The sequence below is a fragment of the Pristiophorus japonicus genome, chromosome 8 (genome assembly GCF_044704955.1).
Source record: "Pristiophorus japonicus isolate sPriJap1 chromosome 8, sPriJap1.hap1, whole genome shotgun sequence".
NCBI lineage: Eukaryota > Metazoa > Chordata > Chondrichthyes > Pristiophoridae > Pristiophorus > Pristiophorus japonicus.
In genome coordinates, this window is record NC_091984.1 from 45826301 (window position 1) to 45850418 (window position 24118).

General features: G+C 51.5%; 1 protein-coding gene across 1 annotated transcript in view; it reads left to right on the top strand.

Annotated features, from left to right (window-relative positions):
* Positions 1-7913: 7913 nt before the first annotated feature.
* kiss1ra (KISS1 receptor a) overlaps positions 7914-24118 on the top strand; it is a 107845-nt gene continuing 91640 nt past the window's right edge. Inside the window, exon 1 of the mRNA XM_070886745.1 lies at positions 7914-8209. Coding sequence (XP_070742846.1) covers positions 7975-8209 — 235 coding nt within the window. The 5' untranslated portion in view covers positions 7914-7974. The remainder of the gene's footprint in view (positions 8210-24118) is intronic.

Genomic DNA, 24118 nt, shown 5'->3' on the forward strand with positions numbered 1-24118 from the left:
ATTCTATTGGGTTAAAATAACCTATATGTAATCTATAATCATTGTGATTGGCTTGTGTCCAGCCGTGATGGGCTGTGTAGCTGTAGTAAAATGTTTTGTAACTGTTGTGAAACATATAAAGGTGCATGTAATCCTTTGTTCTGTGAAGAGAAACCTGGATACGGTCCTGAGTTTTTCCTTCCCGCTGAGCGTAATAAAAGCTGCTTCAGCATTGGAACCGACCCTGAGTGTTGAGTGATTCTTCTAAGAAAACACTAACGCTAACAATGGCGTAGTCGGCAGGATTTCCCGGAGTCGCTGGACGCCCTTGGAAAAAACCCGGGTGAGTATAAAAAAACTATTTTTAAGTATAAAGGGTGCGGAAGGTGGAAGCTGGTTGATCGACATGAGGAGACGGTCTAATATCTCAAACGCCTAGCCTGAGCCTGAATTAAGAGGACTTTTGTCCCACGTGACGGCCAGGAACCAAGTAGGCGTAGGGAACACACTTAGACCGTGGGATCGTGATACCGAGAGACATCTTCCGGACCCAGTAGTGTAATTTGAAATACCCCGGGATAGAACCAAGCGGTGTACAGCGGCTAACGGAATCCAAACCTGTGAACAGGGTCGGACCAACGGGCTGAGCGGTGGTAGGTAGTCGTTAAGGATATGTAGAGCACTGCGGGAATTGCTTAAACGCGTTTTTAAGAATTGTATAAGTTTGTGCAACAGCAGAACTTGTGACCTGACAGTAGCCAAGAGACAGTTTACTACAAGTCGCGCTAGAAAGAAAGCGGACCTCTGAGAGTAGATTCCTAACGGTAGTAGTCCTACCCAGGAATGGCCATGAAAACAAGTAAACTCGAGTGGGGACCAGAAGGGTCGCTTACCCGCCACCTGGCGGAAAAACAAAAGAAGCTAATTGAAAAAAATGATTAAAGCAGGGTGGAATCCTCAGGAATTAGTTATGTGAGGAATTATTTAGATAAAACTACGAATTCCCTGAAAGGTCATGGATCCAAAAATAGAGCCGGCCAAAACAAGAAGAGAGACTGTTGTAAATGTCTGATCGTTGAGTGAGAAGTGTCTGTGTGATTTTTGACTGCAGAATGAATTTTTTTATGTTTTCATGTTCCGAAAGTCTGGTTGGAAGAGGAATGCAAGTGTCTGTTTATTTTAGAAACAGAGTGAAAGTCTTTTTTTTAAACCCTTTGTAATGTTGTCCTGTATGTGGGAAGTTTTAAGACATTTAAGTTAGAAACGCAGGTGTGGATTTATTCGGATGATAAGTTACGGAGCTAGGAAAATAAACAAATAAAGAATAGGTTTGTTGAGCAAAATATTTATTTGACATGCTCACTTACTTGCCGAAAGAAAACATGCAATGATTGATTGGGCTGAAAGACATAAATTTAGTCTCGGAGTGAGATAAAGAATGCTTTAAAAAAAAAAGAGCTTCTAAAAAAAAAAAGTTTTAAATAAAGATTGAAATTACAAAGTTTGAATTGGGATTTTGAGATATTCAGAGAAGGCACAGGAAATACTGAGGTGGATTTAAAAAAAAAAAAGAAAAAGATTAAATTAAATCTGATCAGGTCAAACTCCTGGGCAAGTGGCGAGCTATCTGCGAAGGTGTAAAAGGAACTTTTGGAAAATGTTAAAAAAAAACAGCAAGCTTTAGTAACGACTTTGAAACTGGAGCATTTTGAGATAACGAAAAAGCACTCAAACTCTCAAAGATGGACTTCATTCCAGTTATGGAGAAAAAGAAAAAGATAAAGACGCCACTTTGAAAGTAAACAAATGATTTTAAATTAACAACTTTATGGAGTTACGAACCCTCCGTGTAAAATACAAAACCTAATTTGAAGAAAGGAAAAAAAGATGTAACGGACTAAATGGAAAAAGACATAACTTACTAAATACTAGTTGATGTTTGCTGTGAAAAAGATATTGGTTTAATTAGAAGAAAAAAAAAAAAATTGGAATAAGTAAAAAACACTCTACATGGATTCGAATTTTCAATTATGAAAAAGTTTCAATGCAGTTTGAAAAGATTTCCAAAATGGACAGTGTTTATCAAAAATGTCCCGAACAGTCTAAACAAGCAGGAGGGTTTTGAAGATAACGAGGAGAAAGAGAGAAATAAAAAAAACAGAATTGAATTTCAGTAAACAAAATTGCTATTGTATGTGTGGTCTTGTTTTAAAACAATTTAAAAAAAAAAATTCTTTGGCAAGTACTTGAATTAGAAGTTAAGAAAACATTGGAGTTTACTCTAATGATTTATGCTGTTTAACGGATTCCTAATTTCGAAGCCAGTTTTGAAGGCACAAAGACTTTTTTTTTCAGATGATTACGTGAAGTCACGTAATGACATCAGGTCTTCTTACAAACCTGGAAAGGAGTTAACCCTTTCCATTGACAGCCGTTTTATACTGAACATTATTAATTTGGATTTCTTAATAGGGAAAAAAAAAGACTCACCTAACAGAGGAAACAAAAATAAAAACAGAACTAGCTTATGTAATAATACTTGCCTGATACAATAAAGAAATAGATATTCAATAAAACAAATTGAAGAGTTAAAAGCTAAGATAAACAGGCTGGAAGAGATAACGGGACTAGACGGATAGTGCAGTGCGCAGCCATAGCACCATCACCTCTGGCAATAGAGCCAATGTACCCCACGGTGGGTAGGTGTAGTCCACAAACCCAACCTAACGGTAAAGCAGACAGCGATGTTTGGAGGAATAGCTTTGGCCTTGGTCATAATAGGAGTTTGGGTAATATTTAAGTGGGTAAAGACACGGGCGCACGCCCTACAGATTCAGCTCGAAATGGTTCGATTATAACCTTGTCCTTCTGATTTTGCAGGGTGACAGGGACACTCGTAGAGCAAAAAAACTTAACCCCTGGTGACGACCAGGCCGTCTGTTTAAAATTACAGATAATACTTACCGGAATGGGAATACGAACGGCGCTACTCGTAATATGGATAGCCCTGCGACATGCACGTACCCTGGGCAACACCGACGGACAGCAGAGCACGCTGGAAATAAACAACTATATGAACTATGGAGTCTTGTTTAATTTAACGGACGGAATGTGCATCCCAGCAGCCAAGGACTGGAGCAAGGACAGGACTTATTTTAATGCATGGTTACAAGTGAATCCTAATAAGAATCCTAATAAGAATAAGAGTATGTGTACAGTGCTCCACGGGTATAAGGAGCAGATGCATTAAACGGAGGGATGTCAAAGGGCCTGATGAATGTACTTTCGGCATAATTTGCGCGCCTCCGGGACAATCCCAGCAATCAGTCATCCGCAAGAAGGGAATGGGGCTGTGTGGGTATTACGAGGAGGCGGGGGCGGCTGCAATATAATTGTATGTATGTTTCTCACCCCCTCCGACACCGCGCCCCATAAGAATCACTACATTGCCCGAAGAACTGCCTTGTCCCATAACTACTAAGGGACCAGAAAATGGGATTGCAATGTACAAAAGGGGAATTATTGTATGATAATGTTAAACATGAAATTGTGCCTGTTCTGATCAATATTTCAGGCATCCAGATGCCGGAATATTGTACCGAACAGTCAAGGAAGATGTACAATGTATTAAGTAAAGTCGTAATGCAGCAGGCTGCCGATGCCATGGGTGCCAGTAAGTTCCGGGGACAGGGGTTAGCACCCAAGGTGAAGAGGGAAATAGTAAATGATGTTGCTACCGTTTTCAATACAGGAACCTCCGTAGTGAACTCGATAGACATACAAGGGCTAAATGAGAGGGTAGAACAGCTTAAAGGGGTGATGAAGGGGTTATTGGAGAGGGTGGAGCAAAACCAGGAAGACCAGGCCAACCTAGGAAAGGAGGGTGCCGAAATCCAGTTGGATGGCATCTCAGTCCTGGAAGCTCACGCTAAAACCATCAATCACCTCATTGATAGAGAACAAGAAGATACAATAAAGCAAAGACAGGGGCAACTCTGTCATGCTTATGGTCTGTGGATGGTGGGACAGATCCGCCACAACCTCGACCAGATCCAACGCGGGGAAGTACCCGATTGGATAGACAGTTCACATTTAGCTCAGTTGGCGAACCAAAGGGGGACACTGGATAATTGTACTCTGAAGGGACTGACCCGAGTATACCCCGCAATTCCAGATTGCCAGATGGGTAGGACTACCGGGATAGGGATAGTCCTGTTGATCCCTATAGCAACGCCGGACTCAGGGCCGTTCCCCTTATACCAACTAGAGAATATCGGAGTAATACGGGAAAATGTCTCCATACGCTACTACCTGACCACCACCTCTGCCGTTCGTCGAAACAACATACTTACTGGGATTTCCCTAGCAGATTGCAAGCAAAGGGGGGGAAATCACAGTATGCCCTCACCCGGTGGGCCGAGGTGAACTAGACGAGTGCGGGTTTAACCGAACCAACGGGTGTGTACTAGAAATAGTGCCCGCACACAGGCACTTCGCGAAGGCAGGCTACGGAGGGAGGGGAAGATACTGCGTCTCTACCACAGAGCGTTCATACCAGTATAATGACCTGCAGTGCCCTATACCGCAGCCAAACTTTTGCTTTACACCACGACGACCTGTCGCGATCGGGCAAGCGCATATCACCCAGGTTAGGCGCCGGAAGTCCGAAGTTATTGAAGTAACTGATCAGCTCCATGATCATTTGCAGGATTATGACGAGCCAGAGCAGGTCCCTATCCCACATCTCACGGAGGTATTACGGGAGTTAAGGCTCAGAGTGGGGCAATCCGTAAAACTCTATCACCAGCTACAAACTAAAATCAAAGAACTGGAAGAAGATACCGAGGTAGACTTACAAAGTCAGAGTTGGTGGAGAAAGGTCTGGGACTGGGGAATAAATGTGAACATCCACCCATGGATCCGAATTATTTCACACACACTGGTCGGTATACAATTGATCTTAGCAATAACATGGGGCGTAATGGCCTGCCAGGCATGCAGACACCATGCACAACGAAGACGGACAAATCACCGTTCCCTGGATACTAAACAAGCCTGTTTTATAAGGGGGCAGGAGGATTTGGCCTTTGTCAATTCGATTTAAGCAACCGGGACTCCTGAAACCGCGTGACTGGCCAGCACGTTGAGGCAGGGAGTACCGGGCCGTGCACAAAATCTAATAAAGGTCGAATGATCGGTTAAAAGGGGACTAGGACTAGTCCCTTTACCGAAAGGGGGAGTTGTTGTAGGAGGTAGGCACCTTTAGAATATACCAGAATACTAGGCATTAGGCACCTGCTAGATATATCTAAACGCATATAAGTTTAAAGTGGCCACACATAAAATGGCTGCCCAGGCATGATGGGAAATCAGGTAGTCAAGCTGTGAACTGTTGAATGTTCAATGACCGAGCAATAACCCTGTGAGGCCCACTATAGGAATGCCTTGGATGCAGGATAAGAATAATGAGGAGAGAACCCATCTCCCATATTCAAGGCCATAAACCAATTAATTCCCCAGGAAGAAAGAGATAAGAGAACCCATCTCCTGTAAACAAGGTTAGAAATCAATTATTTCTCCAAGAAGAAAGAACTAGTGAGAGAACCTATATCAATCAGCCCAAGCTGACAAAAGACGAACACATGGTTCCTGAGACATAAGGGGAATTCTATTGGGTTAAAATAACCTATATGTAATCTATAATCATTGTGATTGGCTTGTGTCCAGCCGTGATGGGCTGTGTAGCTGTAGTAAAATGTTTTGTAACTGTTGTGAAACATATAAAGGTGCATGTAATCCTTTGTTCTGTGAAGAGAAACCTGGATACGGTCCTGAGTTTTTCCTTCCCACTGAGCGTAATAAAAGCTGCTTCAGCATTGGAACCGACCCTGAGTGTTGAGTGATTCTTCTAAGAAAACACTAACGCTAACAATTACCATCAATTCCTTCATCTAATTCATTAATGTATATTGTAAATAGCTGGGGTCCCAGCACTGAACCCTGCGGCACCCAACTAGTCACTGCCTGCCATTCTGAAAAAGACCCATTTATTCCTACTCTTTGCTTCCTGTCAGCCAACCAGTTCTCTATCCACGTCAATACATTATCCCCAATATCATGTGCTTTAATTTTGCACATTAATTTCTTGTGTGGGACCTTATCAAAAGCCTTTTGAAAGTCCAAATTTCCCCCCCCCCCACCGATGTCAGGCTAACCGGTCTATAATTCCCTGTTTTCTCTCTCGCTCCTTTTTTAAAAAGTGGGGTTACATTAGCTACCCTCCAATCCATAGGAACTGATCGGTGGTGGGAAAAATGCTGGAATCAATTATTAAAGATGAAATAGCAGCATATCTGGAAAGCAATGATAGGCTTGGTCCAAGGCAGCATGGATTTATGAAAGGGAAATCATGCTTGACAAATCTTACAGAGTTTTTGAGGATTTTGAGTTTTTTGAGGATGTAACTAGTAGAGTGGATAAGGGAGAACAAGTGGATGTGGTGTATTTCTAGGGCCACTTCCTTAAGTACTGTGGGATGCAGACTATCAGGACCTGGGGATTTATCGGCCTTCAATCCCATCAATTTCCCTAACACCATTTCCTGACTGATAAGGAATTCCCTCAGTTGCCCCTTCTCGCTAGACCCTCGGTCCCTTAGTATTTTCGGGAGGTTATTCGTGTCTTCCTTAGTGAAGACAGAACCAAAGTATTTGTTCAATTTGTCTGCCATTTCCTTGTTCCCCATTTGTGGCAGAGGAGCAGCGAGAAATCGTGGTGGAGGTACCGCAAATGAGGGTACGGGGCCCAGAAGAGGCGAAGGCCAGGGGCAGCACGGGCCAGCCCACACTGCGATATGTGTGTGCACTGGGCCCGTGCAGCAGAGCAGGTCTCCAGTCGTCTTGGTTAACTCTTGCCACTGAATAAAGGCCTAGCTCTGTCAAACCTGTGTGGTGGCTGTTGTGCAACGGTCACCACACGTTAAAAATATCCACGCACAGGCATCTTCCACCCTTTCAACTGGAGTTCAGGACTGGAACATCTGTGAACTCATGTGGAAGCAAGTCATCCGAGTTCGAGGGACCGCCGATATTGATGATTTATAGTTGGACAAGAGGAAATAATTCATTGACTAAAATCAAGCCCATTGTGATTTTTCAAATCCTTTTTTATGATCTACATTGATTGATATTTGGCCAACTGAAGAATGATACGCCATGAAAAATGAAAGGCGATGATAGCACTTGGTTAGCAAACTTTTGCTGAGCTTTAGTTCCTGACAGAACTGGCAACACTCCGTTGTGAACATGCAACCGAGCAACTGCCGGTTGCCATTGCATGGCGACGTAAGCATTTGCAATGTGATTTTCTGATTTCTATTCTTGTGGTTAACTCGTACAAAAACGTCTTTAAAAATGCAGCAGGTATAATCAACAAGATTATGAAATTGTATTGGTAATTATATCACTATACACTGCTCTATAAACACTCAGAGAATAAAGATTGGCAAAATTGCATTCTGAGACAATACTTGGATAGTGCAGCACGGCAGATCAGTTACAAACCTTGTCTTCGGTTCTGAAAGCAGCTTTCTCTGTACTTACATCGACCACCAGTTTGCGGCGGGGTGAAATCATCTGTTCATGTCATTCCACAACGTAAATCTGAACGTTCAATCAGTGACTCAATTTAAAACAAAATGATTGGACTTGGGTCTAAAACAGAAATCCTGCCGCTAAATGAAATGTAAACTCCATGAAAACACACTGAAAAGGAGACCACCCACCCTGATCTACTGATAGTTTACACGATTGGGCAATCACAGGACCCACTTGGAAGCAGCTCTGCCTGAGCTGAAATTGACCACCACTGCGGGGCGCAGGCGCTGCCCGCGCTCTACTCACGTGCTGGCACCTCCGGGAGCTATAAAGATCCCAGATAGCGGAGCCCGGGGGATCAGAGCCGCGGTACCTGCCTGGGGAATCTGTCCGCCTGCCGATGGAGCCGGTTGCCGGAAGCCCGGCCGCTCTCCTGGAGACCGGGACCGTATCCGAGCTGAACGTGTCCCTGGTGAACGGCACCGGGGACGGGGAGCCGCCGTTCCTGACCGACGCCTGGCTGGTGCCGCTCTTCTTCGCTCTGATCATGCTGCTGGGACTGCTCGGTAACGCGCTGGTCATCTTCGTGATCACCAAACATCGGCAGATGAGGACAGCCACCAACTTCTACATCGGTAAGGACAGGGGTTGGGTAAGGTCAGGGGACAGGAGGAGAGAGAATGGTCAGGAGTTAGGGAATGGTCAGAGGAGAGAGGGAATGGTCAGAGGAGAGTGGTATTGGTCAGAGGAGAGAGGGAATGGTCAGGGGAGATAGGGATGGTCAGAGGAGAGAGGGAATGGTCAAGGGAGAGAGGGAATGGTCAGAGGAGAGAGGGATGGTCAGAGGAGAGAGGGAATGGTCAGAGGAGAGAGGGAATGGTCAGAGGAGAGAGGGAATGGTCAGAGGAGAGAGGGAATGGTCAGAGGAGAGAGGGAATGGTCAGAGGAGAGAGGGAATGGTCAGAGGAGAGAGGGAATGGTCAGAGGAGAGAGGGAATGGTCAGAGGAGAGAGGGAATGGTCAGAGGAGAGAGGGAATGGTCAGAGGAGAGAGGGAATGGTCAGAGGAGAGAGGGAATGGTCAGAGGAGAGAGGGAATGGTCAGAGGAGAGAGGGAATGGTCAGAGGAGAGAGGGAATGGTCAGAGGAGAGAGGGAATGGTCAGAGGAGAGAGGGAATGGTCAGAGGAGAGAGGGAATGGTCAGAGGAGAGAGGGAATGGTCAGAGGAGAGAGGGAATGGTCAGAGGAGAGAGGGAATGGTCAGAGGAGAGAGGGAATGGTCAGAGGAGAGAGGGAATGGTCAGAGGAGAGAGGGAATGGTCAGAGGAGAGAGGGAATGGTCAGAGGAGAGAGGGAATGGTCAGCGGAGAGAGGGATGGTCAGAGGAGAGAGGGAATGGTCAGAGGAGAGAGAGGAGAGAGGGATGGTCAGAGGAGAGAGAGGAGAGAGGGATGGTCAGAGGAGAGAGATATGGTCACAGGAGAGAGGGATGGTCAGAGGACAGAGAGGAGAGAGGGAATGGTCAGAGGAGAGAGGGAATGGTCAGAGGAGAGAGAGGAGAGAGGGAATGGTCAGAGGAGAGAAGGATGCTCAGGGGAGAGAAAGGGGTGGGCAGAGGAAAGAGAGGGAATGGTCAAAGGAGAGAGGGATGGTCAGAGGAGAGAGAGCGAGAGAGAGAGAATGGTCAGAGGAGAGATGGAATGGTCAGAGGAGAGAGAGGAAAGAGGGAATGGTCATAGGAGAGAGGGATGGGCAGAAGAGAGAGGGAATGGTCAGAGGAGAGAGAGAGGGAATGGTCAGAGGAGAGAGAGGGAATGGTCAGAGGAGAGAGAGGGATGGTCAGAGGAGAGAGGGATGGTCAGAGGAGAGAGGGAATGGTCAGAGGAGAGAGGGAAATGTCAGAGAAGAGAGAAATGGTCAGAGGAGAGAGAGGGAATGGTCAGCGGAGTGAGGGAATGGTCAGAGGAGAGACAGGAGAGAGGGAATGGTCAGAGGAGAAAGGGAATGGTCAGAGGAGAGAGAGGAGAGAGGGAATGGTCAGAGGAGAGAAGGATGCTCAGGGGAGAGAGAGGGGTGGGCAGAGTAAAGAGAGGGAATGGTCAAAGGAGAGAGGGATGGTCAGAGGAGAGAGCGAGAGAGAGGGAATGGTCAGAGGAGATAGGGAATGGTCAGAGGAGAGAGGGAATGGTCAGGGGGGAGAGGGAATGGTCAGAGGAGAGAGGGAATGGTCAGAGGAGAGAGGGAATGGTCAGAGGAGAGAGGGAATGGTCAGAGGAGAGAGGGAATGGTCAGAGGAGAGAGGGAATAGTCAGAGGAGAGAGGGAATGGTCAGAGGAGAGAGGGAATGGTCAGAGGAGAGAGGGAATGGTCAGAGGAGAGAGGGAATGGTCAGAGGAGAGAGGGAATGGTCAGAGGAGAGAGGGAATGGTCAGAGGAGAGAGAGGAGAGATGGAATGGTCAGAGGAGAGAGGGAATGGTCACAGGACAGAGAGGAGAGAGGGAATGGTCAGAGGAGAGAGAGGGGTGGGCAGAGGAAAGAGAGGGAATGGTCAGAGGAGAGAGGGAATGGTCAGAGGAGAGAGGGAATGGTCAGAGGAGAGAGGGAATGGTCAGAGGAGAGAGGGAATGGTCAGAGGAGAGAGGGAATGGTCAGAGGAGAGAGGGAATGGTCAGAGGAGAGAGGGAATGGTCAGAGGAGAGAGGGAATGGTCAGAGGAGAGAGGGAATGGTCAGAGGAGAGAGGGAATGGTCAGAGGAGAGAGGGAATGGTCAGAGGAGAGAGGGATGGTCAGAGGAGAGAGAGCGAGAATGGTCAGAGGAGAGAGGGAATGGTCAGAGGAGAGAAGGATGCTCACGGGAAAGAGAGGGAATGGTCAGAGGAGAGAGGGAATGGTCAGAGGAGAGAGGGAATGGTCAGAGGAGAGAGGGAATGGTCAGAGGAGAGAGGGAATGGTCAGAGGAGAGAGGGAATGGTCAGAGGAGAGAGGGAATGGTCAAAGGAGAGAGGGATGGTCAGAGGAGAGAGAGCGAGAGAGAGAGAATGGTCAGAGGAGAGATGGAATGGTCAGAGGAGAGAGGGAATGGTCAAAGGAGAGAGGGATGGTCAGAGGAGAGAGAGCGAGAGAGAGAGAATGGTCAGAGGAGAGATGGAATGGTCAGAGGAGAGAGAGGAAAGAGGGAATGGTCATAGGAGAGAGGGATGGGCAGAAGAGGGAGGGATGGTCAGAGGAGAGGGAGGGATGGTCAGAGGAGAGGGAGGGATGGTCAGAGGAGAGAGAGGGATGGTCAGAGGAGAGAGAGGGATGGTCAGAGGAGAGAGGGAATGGTCAGAGGAGAGAGGGAAATGTCAGAGAAGAGAGAAATGGTCAGAGGAGAGAGAGGGAATGGTCAGCGGAGCGAGGGAATGGTCAGAGGAGAGACAGGAGAGAGAGAATGGTCAGAGGAGAGAGAGAATGGACAGAGGAGAGAGAGGAGAGAGGGAATGGTCAGAGGAGAGAGGGAATGGTCAGAGGAGAGAGGGAATGGTCAGAGGAGAGAGGGAATGGTCAGAGGAGAGAGGGAATGGTCAGAGGAGAGAGGGAATGGTCAGAGGAGAGAGGGAATGGTCAGAGGAGAGAGGGAATGGTCAGAGGAGAGAGGGAATGGTCAGAGGAGAGAGGGAATGGTCAGAGGAGAGAGGGAATGGTCAGAGGAGAGAGGGAATGGTCAGAGGAGAGAGGGAATGGTCAGAGGGAGGAGAGAGGGAATGGTCAGAGGAGAGTGAGGGAATGGTCAGAGGAGAGTGAGGGAATGGCCAGAGGAGAGAGGGACTGGCCAGAGGAGAGAGGGACTGGCCAGAGGAGAGAGGGACTGGCCAGAGGAGAGAGGGACTGGCCAGAGGAGAGAGGGACTGGCCAGAGGAGCGAGAGGGACTGGCCAGAGGAGAGAGAGGGACTGGCCAGAGGAGAGAGAGGGACTGGCCAGAGGAGAGAGAGGGACTGGCCAGAGGAGAGAGAGGGACTGGCCAGAGGAGAGAGAGGGACTGGCCAGAGGAGAGAGAGGGACTGGCCAGAGGAGAGAGAGGGACTGGCCAGAGGAGAGAGAGGGACTGGCCAGAGGAGAGAGAGGGACTGGCCAGAGGAGAGAGAGGGACTGGCCAGAGGAGAGAGAGGGACTGGCCAGAGGAGAGAGAGGGACTGGCCAGAGGAGAGAGAGGGACTGGCCAGAGGAGAGAGAGGGACTGGCCAGAGGAGAGAGAGGGACTGGCCAGAGGAGAGAGAGGGACTGGCCAGAGGAGAGAGAGGGACTGGCCAGAGGAGAGAGTGAATGGTCAGAGGGAAGAGATAATGGACAGAGGAGAGAGAGGAGAGAGGGAATGGCGAGAGGAGAGAGGGAATGGCGAGAGGAGAGAGGGAATGGCGAGAGGAGAGAGGGATGGTCAGAGGAGAGAGGGATGGTCCAAGGAGAGCGAGGAAATGGTCAGAGAAGAGCGAGTGAATGATCAGAGAGAGGAGAGAGGGAATGGTCGGAGGAGAGAGAGAATGGTCGGAGGAGAGAGAGAATGGTCGGAGGAGAGAGAGGAGAGAGGGAATGGTCAGAGGAGAGAGTGAATGGTCGAGGATAGAGGGAATGGACAGAGAGAGAGATAGGAGAGAGGGCATGGTCAGAGGAGAGAGGGCATGGTCAGAGGAGAGAGGGCATGGTCAGAGGAGAGAGGGCATGGTCAGAGGAGAGAGGGTTGGACAAAGGAGAGAGAGGGAATGGTCAGAGGAGAGAGGGAATGGTCAGAGGAGAGAGAGGAGAGAGGGAATGGTCAGCGGAGCGAGGAGAGAGGGAATGGTCGGAGTAGAGAGAGGGAATGGTCAGAGGAGAGAGGGAATGGTCAGAGGAGAGAGGGAATGGTCAGAAGAGAGAGGGAATGGTCAGAGGAGAGAGAGAATGGACAGAGGAGAGAGAGGAGAGAGGGAATGGTCAGCGGAGCGAGGAGAGAGGGAATGGTCGGAGTAGAGAGAGGGAATGGTCGGAGTAGAGAGAGGGAATGGTCGGAGTAGAGAGAGGGAATGGTCGGAGTAGAGAGAGGGAATGGTCAGAGGAGAGAGAGGGAATGGTCAGAGGAGAGAGAGGGAATGGTCAGAGGAGAGAGAGGGAATGGTCAGAGGAGAGAGAGGGAATGGTCAGAGGAGAGAGAGGGAATGGTCAGAGGAGAGAGAGGGAATGGTCAGAGGAGAGAGAGGGAATGGTCAGAGGAGAGCGAGGGAATGGTCAGAGGAGAGCGAGGGAATGGTCAGAGGAGAGCGAGGGACTGGTCAGAGGAGAGAGAGGACTGGTCAGAGGAGAGAGAGGACTGGTCAGAGGAGAGAGAGGACTGGTCAGAGGAGAGAGAGGACTGGTCAGAGGAGAGAGAGGAATGGTCAGAGGAGAGAGAGGAATGGTCAGAGGAGAGAGAGGAATGGTCAGAGGAGAGAGAGTGAATGGTCAGAGGAGAGAGTGAATGGTCAGAGGATAGAGGGAATGGTCAGAGAGAGATAGGAGAGAGGGAATGGTCAGAGGAGAGAAGGACGGTCAGGGGAGAGAGGGAATGATCAGAGGAGAGAGGGATCATCAAAGGAGAGAGGGATGGTCAGAGGGAAGAGATAATGGACAGAGGAGAGAGGGAATGGCCAGAGGAGAGAGAGTAGAGAGGGAATGGCGAGAGGAGAGAGGGAATGGCGAGAGGAGAGAGAGATGGTCAGAGGAGAGAGGGATGGTCCAAGGAGAGCGAGGAAATGGTCAGAGAAGAGCGAGTGAATGGTCAGAGAGAGGAGAGAGGGAATGGTCGGAGGAGAGAGAGAATGGTCGGAGGAGAGAGAGGAAAGAGTGAATGGTCAGAGGAGAGAGTGAATGGTCGAGGATAGAGGGAATGGACAGAGAGAGAGATAGGAGAGAGGGCATGGTCAGAGGAGAGAGGGCATGGTCAGAGGAGAGAGGGCATGGTCAGAGGAGAGAGGGCATGGACAAAGGAGAGAGAGGGTTGGACAAAGGAGAGAGAGGGAATGGTCAGAGGAGAGAGGGAATGGTCAGAGGAGAGAGGGAATGGTCAGAGGAGAGAGGGAATGGTCAGAGGAGAGAGGGAATGGTCAGAGGAGAGAGGGATGGTCAGAGGGGAGAGAGAATGGACAGAGGAGAGAGAGGTGAGAGGGAATGGCCAGAGGAGAGAGAGGAGAGAGGGAATGGTCAGAGAAGAGAGAGATGGTCAGAGGAGAGAGAAAATGGAGAGGAGAGAGGGATGGTCAGAGAAGAGAGAGGGAATGGTCAGAGGAGAGAGGGATGGTCAGAGGAGAGCGGGGGAATGGTCAGAGAAGAGAGAGTGAATGGTCAGAGAGAAGAGAGAGGGATTGCTTAGAGGAGGGAGGGAATGGTCAGAGGAGAGAGGGCTGGGCAGAGAGGAGAGAGAATTGTCAGAGGAGAGAGAGGAGAGAAGGAATGCTCAGAGGAGAGAAGGAATGCTCAGAGGTGAGAAAGGGATGGGCAGAGAGGAGAGAGGGAATGGTCGGAGGAGAGAGGGAATGGTCGGAGGAGAGGGAATGGTCGGAGGAGAGAGGGAATGGTCATAGGAGAGAGAGGAGAGAGGGAATGGTCAGAGGAGCGAGGGAGTGGTCAGAGAAGAGCGAGGGAATGGTCAGAGAGAGGAGAGAGGAACTGGTCAGAGGAGAGAAGGAATGGTCAGAGGAGAGAGAGGAGGGAGGGCATGTTCAGAGGAGGGAGGGCATGGTCAGAGGAGAGAGGGAATGGTCAGAGGAGAGAGTGAATGGCCAGAGGAGATAGGGATGGTCAGAGGAGGGAGAGAGGGAATGGTCAGAGGAGAGAGGGAATGGTCAGAGGAGAGGGAATGGTCAGAGGAGAGAGGGAATGGTCAGAGCATAGAGGGAATGGTCAGAGAGAGATAGGAGAGAGGGCATGGTCAGAGGAGAGTGGGAATGGTCAGAGGAGAGAGGTTTAGAGAGGAGAGAGGGCTGGTCAGAGGACAGAGACGAGAGAGGGAATGGTCAGAGGAGAGACGGAATGGTCAGAGGAGAGAGATGAGCGATGGAATGGTCAGAGGAGAGAGAGGGAATGGTCAGAGGAGAGAGAGGGAATGGTCAGAGGAGAGAGAGGGAATGGTCAGAGGAGAGAGAGGGAATGGTCAGAGGAGAGAGAGGGAATGGTCAGAGGAGAGAGAGGGAATGGTCAGAGGAGAGAGAGGGAATGGTCAGAGGAGAGAGAGGGAATGGTCAGAGGAGAGAGAGGGAATGGTCAGAGGAGAGAGAGGGAATGGTCAGAGGAGAGAGAGGGAATGGTCAGAGGAGAGAGAGGGAATGGTCAGAGGAGAGAGAGGGAATGGTCAGAGGAGAGAGAGGGAATGGTCAGAGGAGAGAGAGGGAATGGTCAGGGGGGAGAGGGGAATGGTCAGAGGAGAGAGGGAATGGTCAGAGGAGAGAGAAAATGGTCAGAGGAGAGAGAGGAGATAGGGAATGGTCAGAGGAGAGAGAGGGAATGGTCAGAGGAGAGAGGGATGGTCAGAGGAGAGAGGGATGGTCAGAGGAGAGAGGGATGGTCAGAGGAGAGAGGGATGGTCAGAGGTGAGTGAGGGAATGGTCAGAGGTGAGTGAGGGAATGGTCAGAGGAGAGTGAGGGAATGGTCAGAGGAGAGTGAGGGAATGGCCAGAGGAGAGAGGGAATGGCCAGAGGAGAGAGGGAATGGCCAGAGGAGAGAGGGAATGGCCAGAGGAGAGAGGGAATGGCCAGAGGAGAGAGGGACTGGCCAGAGGAGGGAGGGACTGGCCAGAGGAGAGAGGGACTGGCCAGAGGAGAGAGGGACTGGCCAGAGGAGAGAGAGGGACTGGCCAGAGGAGAGAGAGGGAATGGTCAGAGGAGAGAGAGGGAATGGTCAGAGGAGAGAGTGAATGGTCAGAGGATAGAGGGAATGGTCAGAGAGAGATAGGAGAGAGGGAATGGTCAGAGGAGAGAAGGACGGTCAGGGGAGAGAGGGATGATCAGAGGAGAGAGGGATCATCAAAGGAGAGAGGGATGGTCAGAGGGAAGAGATAATGGACAGAGGAGAGAGAGGAGAGAGGGAATGGCCAGAGGAGAGAGAGGAGAGAGGGAATGGCGAGAGGAGAGAGAGAGATGGTCAGAGGAGAGAGAGATGGTCAGAGGAGAGAGAGATGGTCAGAGGAGAGAGGGATGGTCCAAGGAGAGCGAGGAAATGGTCAGAGAAGAGCGAGTGAATGGTCAGAGAGAGGAGAGAGGGAATGGTCGGAGGAGAGAGAGAATGGTCGGAGGAGAGAGAGAATGGTCGGAGGAGAGAGAGGAGAGAGGGAATGGTCAGAGGAGAGAGTGAATGGTCGAGGATAGAGGGAATGGACAGAGAGAGAGATAGGAGAGAGGGCATGGTCAGAGGAGAGAGGGCATGGTCAGAGGAGAGAGGGCATGGTCAGAGGAGAGAGGGCATGGTCAGAGGAGAGAGGGCATGGTCAGAGGAGAGAGGGTTGGACAAAGGAGAGAGAGGGAATGGTCAGAGAAGAGAGAGAGGAGAGAGGGAATGGTCAGCGGAGCGAGGAGAGAGGGAATGGTCGGAGGAGAGAGAGGGAATGGTCGGAGGAGAGAGAGGGAATGGTCGGAGGAGAGAGAGGGAATGGTCGGAGGAGAGAGAGGGAATGGTCAGAGGAGAGAGAGGGAATGGTCAGAGGAGAGAGAGGGAATGGTCAGAGGAGAGAGAGAATGGTCAGAGGAGAGAGAGGAGATAGGGAATGTTCAGAGGAGAGAGGGAATGGTCAGAGGAGAGAGGGAATGGTCAGAGGAGAGAGGGAATGGTGAGAGAAGAGCAAGGGACTGGTCAGAGGAGAGAGGGACTGGTCAGAGGAGAGAGGGACTGGTCAGAGGAGAGAGTGAATGGTCAGAGGATAGAGGGAATGGTCAGAGAGAGATAGGAGAGAGGGAATGGTCAGAGGAGAGAAGGACGGTCAGGGGAGAGAGGGAATGGTCAGAGGAGAGAGGGATGGTCAGAGGGGAGAGGGATCATCAAAGGAGAGAGGGATGGTCAGAGGGAAGAGATAATGGACAGAGGAGAGAGGGAATGGCCAGAGGAGAGAGAGGAGAGAGGGAATGGCGAGAGGAGAGAGGGAATGGCGAGAGGAGAGAGAGATGGTCAGAGGAGAGAGGGATGGTCCAAGGAGAGCGAGGAAATGGTCAGAGAAGAGCGAGTGACTGGTCAGAGAGAGGAGAGAGGGAATGGTCGGAGGAGAGAGAGAATGGTCGGAGGAGAGAGAGGAGAGAGTGAATGGTCAGAGGAGAGAGTGAATGGTCGAGGATAGAGGGAATGGACAGAGAGAGAGATAGGAGAGAGGGCATGGTCAGAGGAGAGAGGGCATGGTCAGAGGAGAGAGGGCATGGTCAGAGGAGAGAGGGCATGACAAAGGAGAGAGAGGGAATGGTCAGAGGAGAGAGGGAATGGTCAGAGGAGAGAGGGTTGGTCAGAGGAGCGAGGGATGGTCAGAGGGGAGAGAGATGGTCAGAGGAGAGAGAGGAGAGAGGGAATGGTCAGAGGAGAGAGGGAATGGTCAGAGGAGAGAGAGATGGTCAGAGGAGAGAGAGGAGAGAGGGAATGGTCAGAGGAGAGAAGGATGCTCAGGGGAGAGAGAGGGGTAGGCAGAGTAAAGAGAGGGAATGGTCAAAGGAGAGAGGGATGGTCAGAGGAGAGAGAGAGCGAGAGAGAGGGAATGGTCAGAGGAGAGAGGGAATGGTCAGAGGAGAGAGGGAATGGTCAGAGGAGAGAGGGAATGGTCAGGGGGGAGAGGGAATGGTCAGGGGGGAGAGGGAATGGTCAGGGGGGAGAGGGAATGGTCAGGGGGGAGAGGGAATGGTCAGAGGAGAGAGGGAATGGTCAGAGGAGAGAGGGAATGGTCAGAGGAGAGAGGGAATGGTCAGAGGAGAGAGGGATGGTCAGAGGAGAGAGAGGAGAGAGGGAATGGTCAGAGGAGAGAGGGAATGGTCAGAGGAGAGAGAGGAGAGAGGGAATGGTCAGAGGAGAGAAGGATGCTCAGGGGAGAGAGAGGGGTGGGCAGAGGAAAGAGAGGGAATGGTCAAAGGAGAGAGGGTTGGTCAGAGGAGAGAGAGCGAGAGAGAGAGAATGGTCAGAGGAGAGATGGAATGGTCAGAGGAGAGAGAGGAAAGAGGGAATGGTCATAGGAGAGAGGGATGGGCAGAAGAGGGAGGAATGGTCAGAGGAGAGAGGGAATGGTCAGAGGAGAGAGGGGAATGGTCAGAGGAGAGAGGGAATGGTCAGAGGAGAGACAGGAGAGAGAGAATGGACAGAGGAGAGAGAGGAGAGCGGGAATGGTCAGCGGAGCGAGGAGAGAGGGAATGGTCGGAGGAGAGAGGGAATGGTCGGAGGAGAGAGGGGGAATGGTCAGAGGAGAGAGAGGGAATGGTCAGAGGAGAGAGAGGGAATGGTCAGAGGAGAGAGAGGGAATGGTCAGAGGAGAGAGGGGGAATGGTCAGAGGAGAGAGGGGGAATGGTCAGAGGAGAGAGGGAATGGTCAGAGGAGAGAGGGAATGGTCAGAGGAGAGAGGGAATGGTCAGAGGAGAGAGGGAATGGTCAGAGGAGAGAGGGAATGGTCAGAGGAGAGAGAGGAGAGAGGGAATGGTCAGAGAGAGGAGAGAGGGAATGGTCAGAGGAGAGCAAGGGAATGGTCAGAGGAGAGAGGAATGGTCAGAGAAGAGAGAGGAGAGAGGGACTGGCCAGAGGAGAGAGAGGGACTGGCCAGAGGAGAGAGAGGGAATGGTCAGAGGAGAGAGAGGGAATGGTCAGAGGAGAGAGAGGGAATGGTCAGAGGAGAGAGAGGGAATGGTCAGAGGAGAGAGAGGGAATGGTCGGAGGAGAGAGAGGGAATGGTAGGAGGAGAGAGAGGGAATGGTCAGAGGAGAGAGGGAATGGTCAGAGAGAGATAGGAGAGAGGGAATGGTCAGAGGAGAGAAGGACGGTCAGGGGAGAGAGGGATGGACAAAGGAGAGAGAGGGAATGGTCAGAGGAGAGAGGGATGGTCAGAGGAGAGAGGGATCATCAAAGGAGAGAGGGATGGTCAGAGGGATGAGATAATGGCCAGAGGAGAGAGAGGAGAGAGGGAATGGCCAGAGGAGAGAGAGGAGAGAGGGAATGGCGAGAGGAGAGAGGGAATGGCGAGAGGAGAGAGAGATGGTCAGAGGAGAGAGGGATGGTCCAAGGAGAGCGAGGAAATGGTCAGAGAAGAGCGAGTGAATGGTCAGAGAGAGGAGAGAGGGAATGTCGGAGGAGAGAGGGAATGGTCGGAGGAGAGAGAGAATGGTCGGAGGAGAGAGAGAATGGTCGGAGGAGAGAGAGGAGAGAGGGAATGGTCAGAGGAGAGAGTGAATGGTCGAGGATAGAGGGAATGGACAGAGGGAGAGATAGGAGAGAGGGCATGGTCAGAGGAGAGAGGGCATGGTCAGAGGAGAGAGGGCATGGTCAGAGGAGAGAGGGCATGGTCAGAGGAGAGAGGGTTGGACAAAGGAGAGAGAGGGAATGGTCAGAGGAGAGAGGGAATGGTCAGAGGAGAGAGAGAATGGACAGAGGAGAGAGAGGAGAGAGGGAATGGTCAGCGGAGCGAGGAGAGAGGGAATGGTCAACGGAGCGAGGAGAGAGGGAATGGTCGGAGGAGAGAGAGGGAATGGTCAGAGGAGAGAGAGGGAATGGTCAGAGGAGAGAGAGGGAATGGTCAGAGGAGAGAGAGGGAATGGTCAGAGGAGAGAGAGGGAATGATCAGAGGAGAGAGAGGGAATGGTCAGAGGAGAGAGGGAATGGTCAGAGGAGAGAGGGAATGGTCAGAGGAGAGCGAGGGACTGGTCAGAGGAGAGAGGGACTGGTCAGAGGAGAGAGGGACTGGTCAGAGGAGAGAGGGACTGGTCAGAGGAGAGAGAGGAATGGTCAGAGGAGAGAGAGTGAATGGTCAGAGGATAGAGGGAATGGTCAGAGAGAGATAGGAGAGAGGGAATGGTCAGAGGAGAGAAGGACGGTCAGGGGAGAGAGGGAATGGTCAGAGGAGAGAGGGAATGGTCAGAGGAGAGAGGGATCATCAAAGGAGAGAGGGAATGGTCAGAGGAGAGAGGGAATGGCCAGAGGAGAGAGAGGAGAGAGGGAATGACGAGAGGAGAGAGGGAATGGCCAGAGGAGAGAGGGATGGTCCAAGGAGAGCGAGGAAATGGTCAGAGAAGAGCGAGTGAATGGTCAGAGAGAGGAGAGAGGGAATGGTCGGTGGAGAGAGAGAATGGTCGGAGGAGAGAGAGGAGAGAGTGAATGGTCAGAGGAGAGAGTGAATGGTCGAGGATAGAGGGAATGGACAGAGAGAGAGATAGGAGAGAGGGCATGGTCAGAGGAGAGAGGGTTGGACAAAGGAGAGAGAGGGAATGGTCAGAGGAGAGAGGGAATGGTCAGAGGAGAGAGGGAATGGTCAGAGGAGAGAGGGATGGTCAGAGGAGAGAGGGATGGTCAGAGGGGAGAGAAAATGGACAGAGGAGAGAGAGGAGAGAGGGAATGGCCAGAGGAGAGAGAGGAGAGAGGGAATGGTCAGAGAAGAGATAGATGGTCAGAGGAGAGAGAAAATGGAGAGGAGAGAGGGATGGTCAGAGAAGAGAGAGGGAATGGTCAGAGGAGAGAGGGATGGTCAGAGGAGAGCGGGGGAATGGTCAGAGAAGAGCGAGTGAATGGTCAGAGAGGGATTGCTTAGAGGAGAGAGAGTGAATGGTCAGAGGAGAGAGAGGAGGGAGGGAATGGTCAGAGGAGAGAGAGGGATGGGCAGAGAGGAGAGAGAGGGATGGGCAGAGAGGAGAGAGAGGGAATGGTCAGAGGAGAGAGAGAGCGAGAGAGAGGGAATGGTCAGAGGAGAGAGGGACTGGTCAGAGGAGAGAGGGACTGGTCAGAGGAGAGAGGGAATGGTCAGAGGAGAGAGGGAATGGTCAGAGGAGAGAGGGAATGGTCAAAGGAGAGAGGGATGGTCAGAGGAGAGAGAGCGAGAGAGAGAGAATGGTCAGAGGAGAGATGGAATGGTCAGAGGAGAGAGGGAATGGTCAAAGGAGAGAGGGATGGTCAGAGGAGAGAGAGCGAGAGAGAGAGAATGGTCAGAGGAGAGATGGAATGGTCAGAGGAGAGAGAGGAAAGAGGGAATGGTCATAGGAGGAAGGGATGGGCAGAAGAGGGAGGGATGGGCAGAGGAGAGGGAGGGATGGTCAGAGGAGAGAGAGAGGGATGGTCAGAGGAGAGAGAGGGATGGTCAGAGGAGAGAGAGGGAATGGTCAGAGGAGAGAGGGAATGGTCAGAGGAGAGAGGGAATGGTCAGAGGAGAGAGGGAAATGTCAGAGAAGAGAGAAATGGTCAGAGGAGAGAGAGGGAATGGTCAGCGGAGCGAGGGAATGGTCAGAGGAGAGACAGGAGAGAGGGAATGGTCAGAGGAGAGAGAGAATGGACAGAGGAGAGAGAGGAGAGAGGGAATGGTCGGAGGAGAGAGGGAATGGTCGGAGGAGAGAGGGAATGGTCGGAGGAGAGAGAGGGAATGGTCGGAGGAGAGAGAGGGAATGGTCAGAGGAGAGAGAGGGAATGGTCAGAGGAGAGAGAGGGAATGGTCAGAGGAGAGAGAGGGAATGGTCAGAGGAGAGAGAGGGAATGGTCAGAGGAGAGAGAGGGAATGGTCAGAGGAGAGAGGGAATGGTCAGAGGAGAGAGGGAATGGTCAGAGGAGAGAGGGAATGGTCAGAGGAGAGAGGGAATGGTCAGAGGGAGGAGAGAGGGAATGGTCAGAGGAGAGTGAGGGAATGGCCAGAGGAGAGAGGGACTGGCCAGAGGAGAGAGGGAATGGTCAGAGGAGAGAGAGGGAATGGTCAGAGGAGAGAGAGGGAATGGTCAGAGGAGAGAGAGGGAATGGTCAGAGGAGAGAGTGAATGGTCAGAGGATAGAGGAAATGGTCAGAGAGAGATAGGAGAGAGGGAATGGTCAGAGGAGAGAAGGATGATCAGGGGAGAGAGGGATGGACAAAGGAGAGAGAGGGAATGGTCAGAGGAGAGAGGGATGGTCAGAGGAGAGAGGGATCATCAAAGGAGAGAGGGATGATCAGAGGGAAGAGATAATGGACAGAGGAGAGAGAGGAGAGAGGGAATGGCCAGAGGAGAGAGAGGAGAGAGGGAATGGCGAGAGGAGAGAGGGAATGGCGAGAGGAGAGAGGGAATGGCGAGAGGAGAGAGGGAATGGCGAGAGGAGAGAGAGATGGTCAGAGGAGAGAGGGATGGTCCAAGGAGAGCGAGGAAATGGTCAGAGAAGAGCGAGTGAATGGTCAGAGAGAGGAGAGAGGGAATGGTCGGAGGAGAGAGGGAATGGTCGGAGGAGAGAGAGAATGGTCGGAGGAGAGAGAGAATGGTCGGAGGAGAGAGAGGAGAGAGGGAATGGTCAGAGGAGAGAGTGAATGGTCGAGGATAGAGGGAATGGACAGAGAGAGAGATAGGAGAGAGGGCATGGTCAGAGGAGAGAGGGCATGGTCAGAGGAGAGAGGGTTGGACAAAGGAGAGAGAGGGAATGGTCAGAGGAGAGAGGGAATGGTCAGAGGAGAGAGGGAATGGTCAGCGGAGCGAGGAGAGAGGGAATGGTCGGAGTAGAGAGAGGGAATGGTCGGAGTAGAGAGAGGGAATGGTCAGAGGAGAGAGGGAATGGTCAGAGGAGAGAGGGAATGGTCAGAGGAGAGAGGGAATGGTCAGAGGAGAGAGGGAATGATCAGAGGAGAGAGAGAATGGACAGAGGAGAGAGAGAATGGACAGAGGAGAGAGAGGAGAGAGGGAATGGTCAGCGGAGCGAGGAGAGAGGGAATGGTCGGAGTAGAGAGAGGGAATGGTCGGAGTAGAGAGAGGGAATGGTCGGAGTAGAGAGAGGGACTGGTCAGAGGAGAGAGAGGGACTGGTCAGAGGAGAGAGAGGGACTGGTCAGAGGAGAGAGAGGAATGGTCAGAGGAGAGAGAGGAATGGTCAGAGGAGAGAGAGGAATGGTCAGAGGAGAGAGAGGGAATGGTCAGAGGAGAGCGAGAATGGTCAGAGGAGAGCGAGAATGGTCAGAGGAGAGCGAGGGAATGGTCAGAGGAGAGCGAGGGAATGGTCAGAGGAGAGCGAGGGACTGGTCAGAGGAGAGAGGGACTGGTCAGAGGAGAGAGGGACTGGTCAGAGGAGAGAGAGGAACTGGTCAGAGGAGAGAGAGGAATGGTCAGAGGAGAGAGAGGAATGGTCAGAGGAGAGAGAGTGAATGGTCAGAGGAGAGAGTGAATGGTCAGAGGATAGAGGGAATGGTCAGAGAGAGATAGGAGAGAGGGCATGGTCAGAGGAGAGAGGGCATGGTCAGAGGAGAGAGGGCATGGACAAAGGAGAGAGAGGGTTGGACAAAGGAGAGAGAGGGAATGGTCAGAGGAGAGAGGGAATGGTCAGAGGAGAGAGGGATCATCAAAGGAGAGAGGGATGGTCAGAGGGAAGAGATAATGGACAGAGGAGAGAGAGGAGAGAGGGAATGGCCAGAGGAGAGAGAGGAGAGAGGGAATGGCGAGAGGAGAGAGGGAATGGCGAGAGGAGAGAGAGATGGTCAGAGGAGAGAGGGATGGTCCAAGGAGAGCGAGGAAATGGTCAGAGAGAGGAGAGAGGGAATGGTCGGAGGAGAGAGAGAATGGTCGGAGGAGAGAGAGGAAAGAGTGAATGGTCAGAGGAGAGAGTGAATGGTCGAGGATAGAGGGAATGGACAGAGAGAGAGATAGGAGAGAGGGCATGGTCAGAGGAGAGAGGGCATGGTCAGAGGAGAGAGGGCATGGACAAAGGAGAGAGAGGGTTGGACAAAGGAGAGAGAGGGAATGGTCAGAGGAGAGAGGGAATGGTCAGAGGAGAGAGGGAATGGTCAGAGGAGAGAGGGAATGGTCAGAGGAGAGAGGGAATGGTCAGAGGAGAGAGGGATGGTCAGAGGGGAGAGAGAATGGACAGAGGAGAGAGAGGAGAGAGGGAATGGCCAGAGGAGAGAGAGGAGAGAGGGAATGGTCAGAGAAGAGAGAGATGGTCAGAGGAGAGAGAAAATGGAGAGGAGAGAGGGATGGTCAGAGAAGAGAGAGGGAATGGTCAGAGGAGAGAGGGATGGTCAGAGGAGAGCGGGGGAATGGTCAGAGAAGAGCGAGTGAATGGTCAGAGAGAAGAGAGAGGGATTGCTTAGAGGAGGGAGGGAATGGTCAGAGGAGAGAGGGATGGGCAGAGAGGAGAGAGAGGGAATGGTCAGAGGAGAGAGAGGGAATGGTCAGAGGAGAGAGAGGGAATGGTCAGAGGAGAGAGAGAATTGTCAGAGGAGAGAGAGGAGAGAAGGAATGCTCAGAGGAGAGAAGGAATGCTCAGAGGTGAGAAAGGGATGGGCAGAGAGGAGAGAGGGAATGGTCGGAGGAGAGAGGGAATGGTCGGAGGAGAGGGAATGGTCGGAGGAGAGAGGGAATGGTCATAGGAGAGAGAGGAGAGAGGGAATGGTCAGAGGAGCGAGG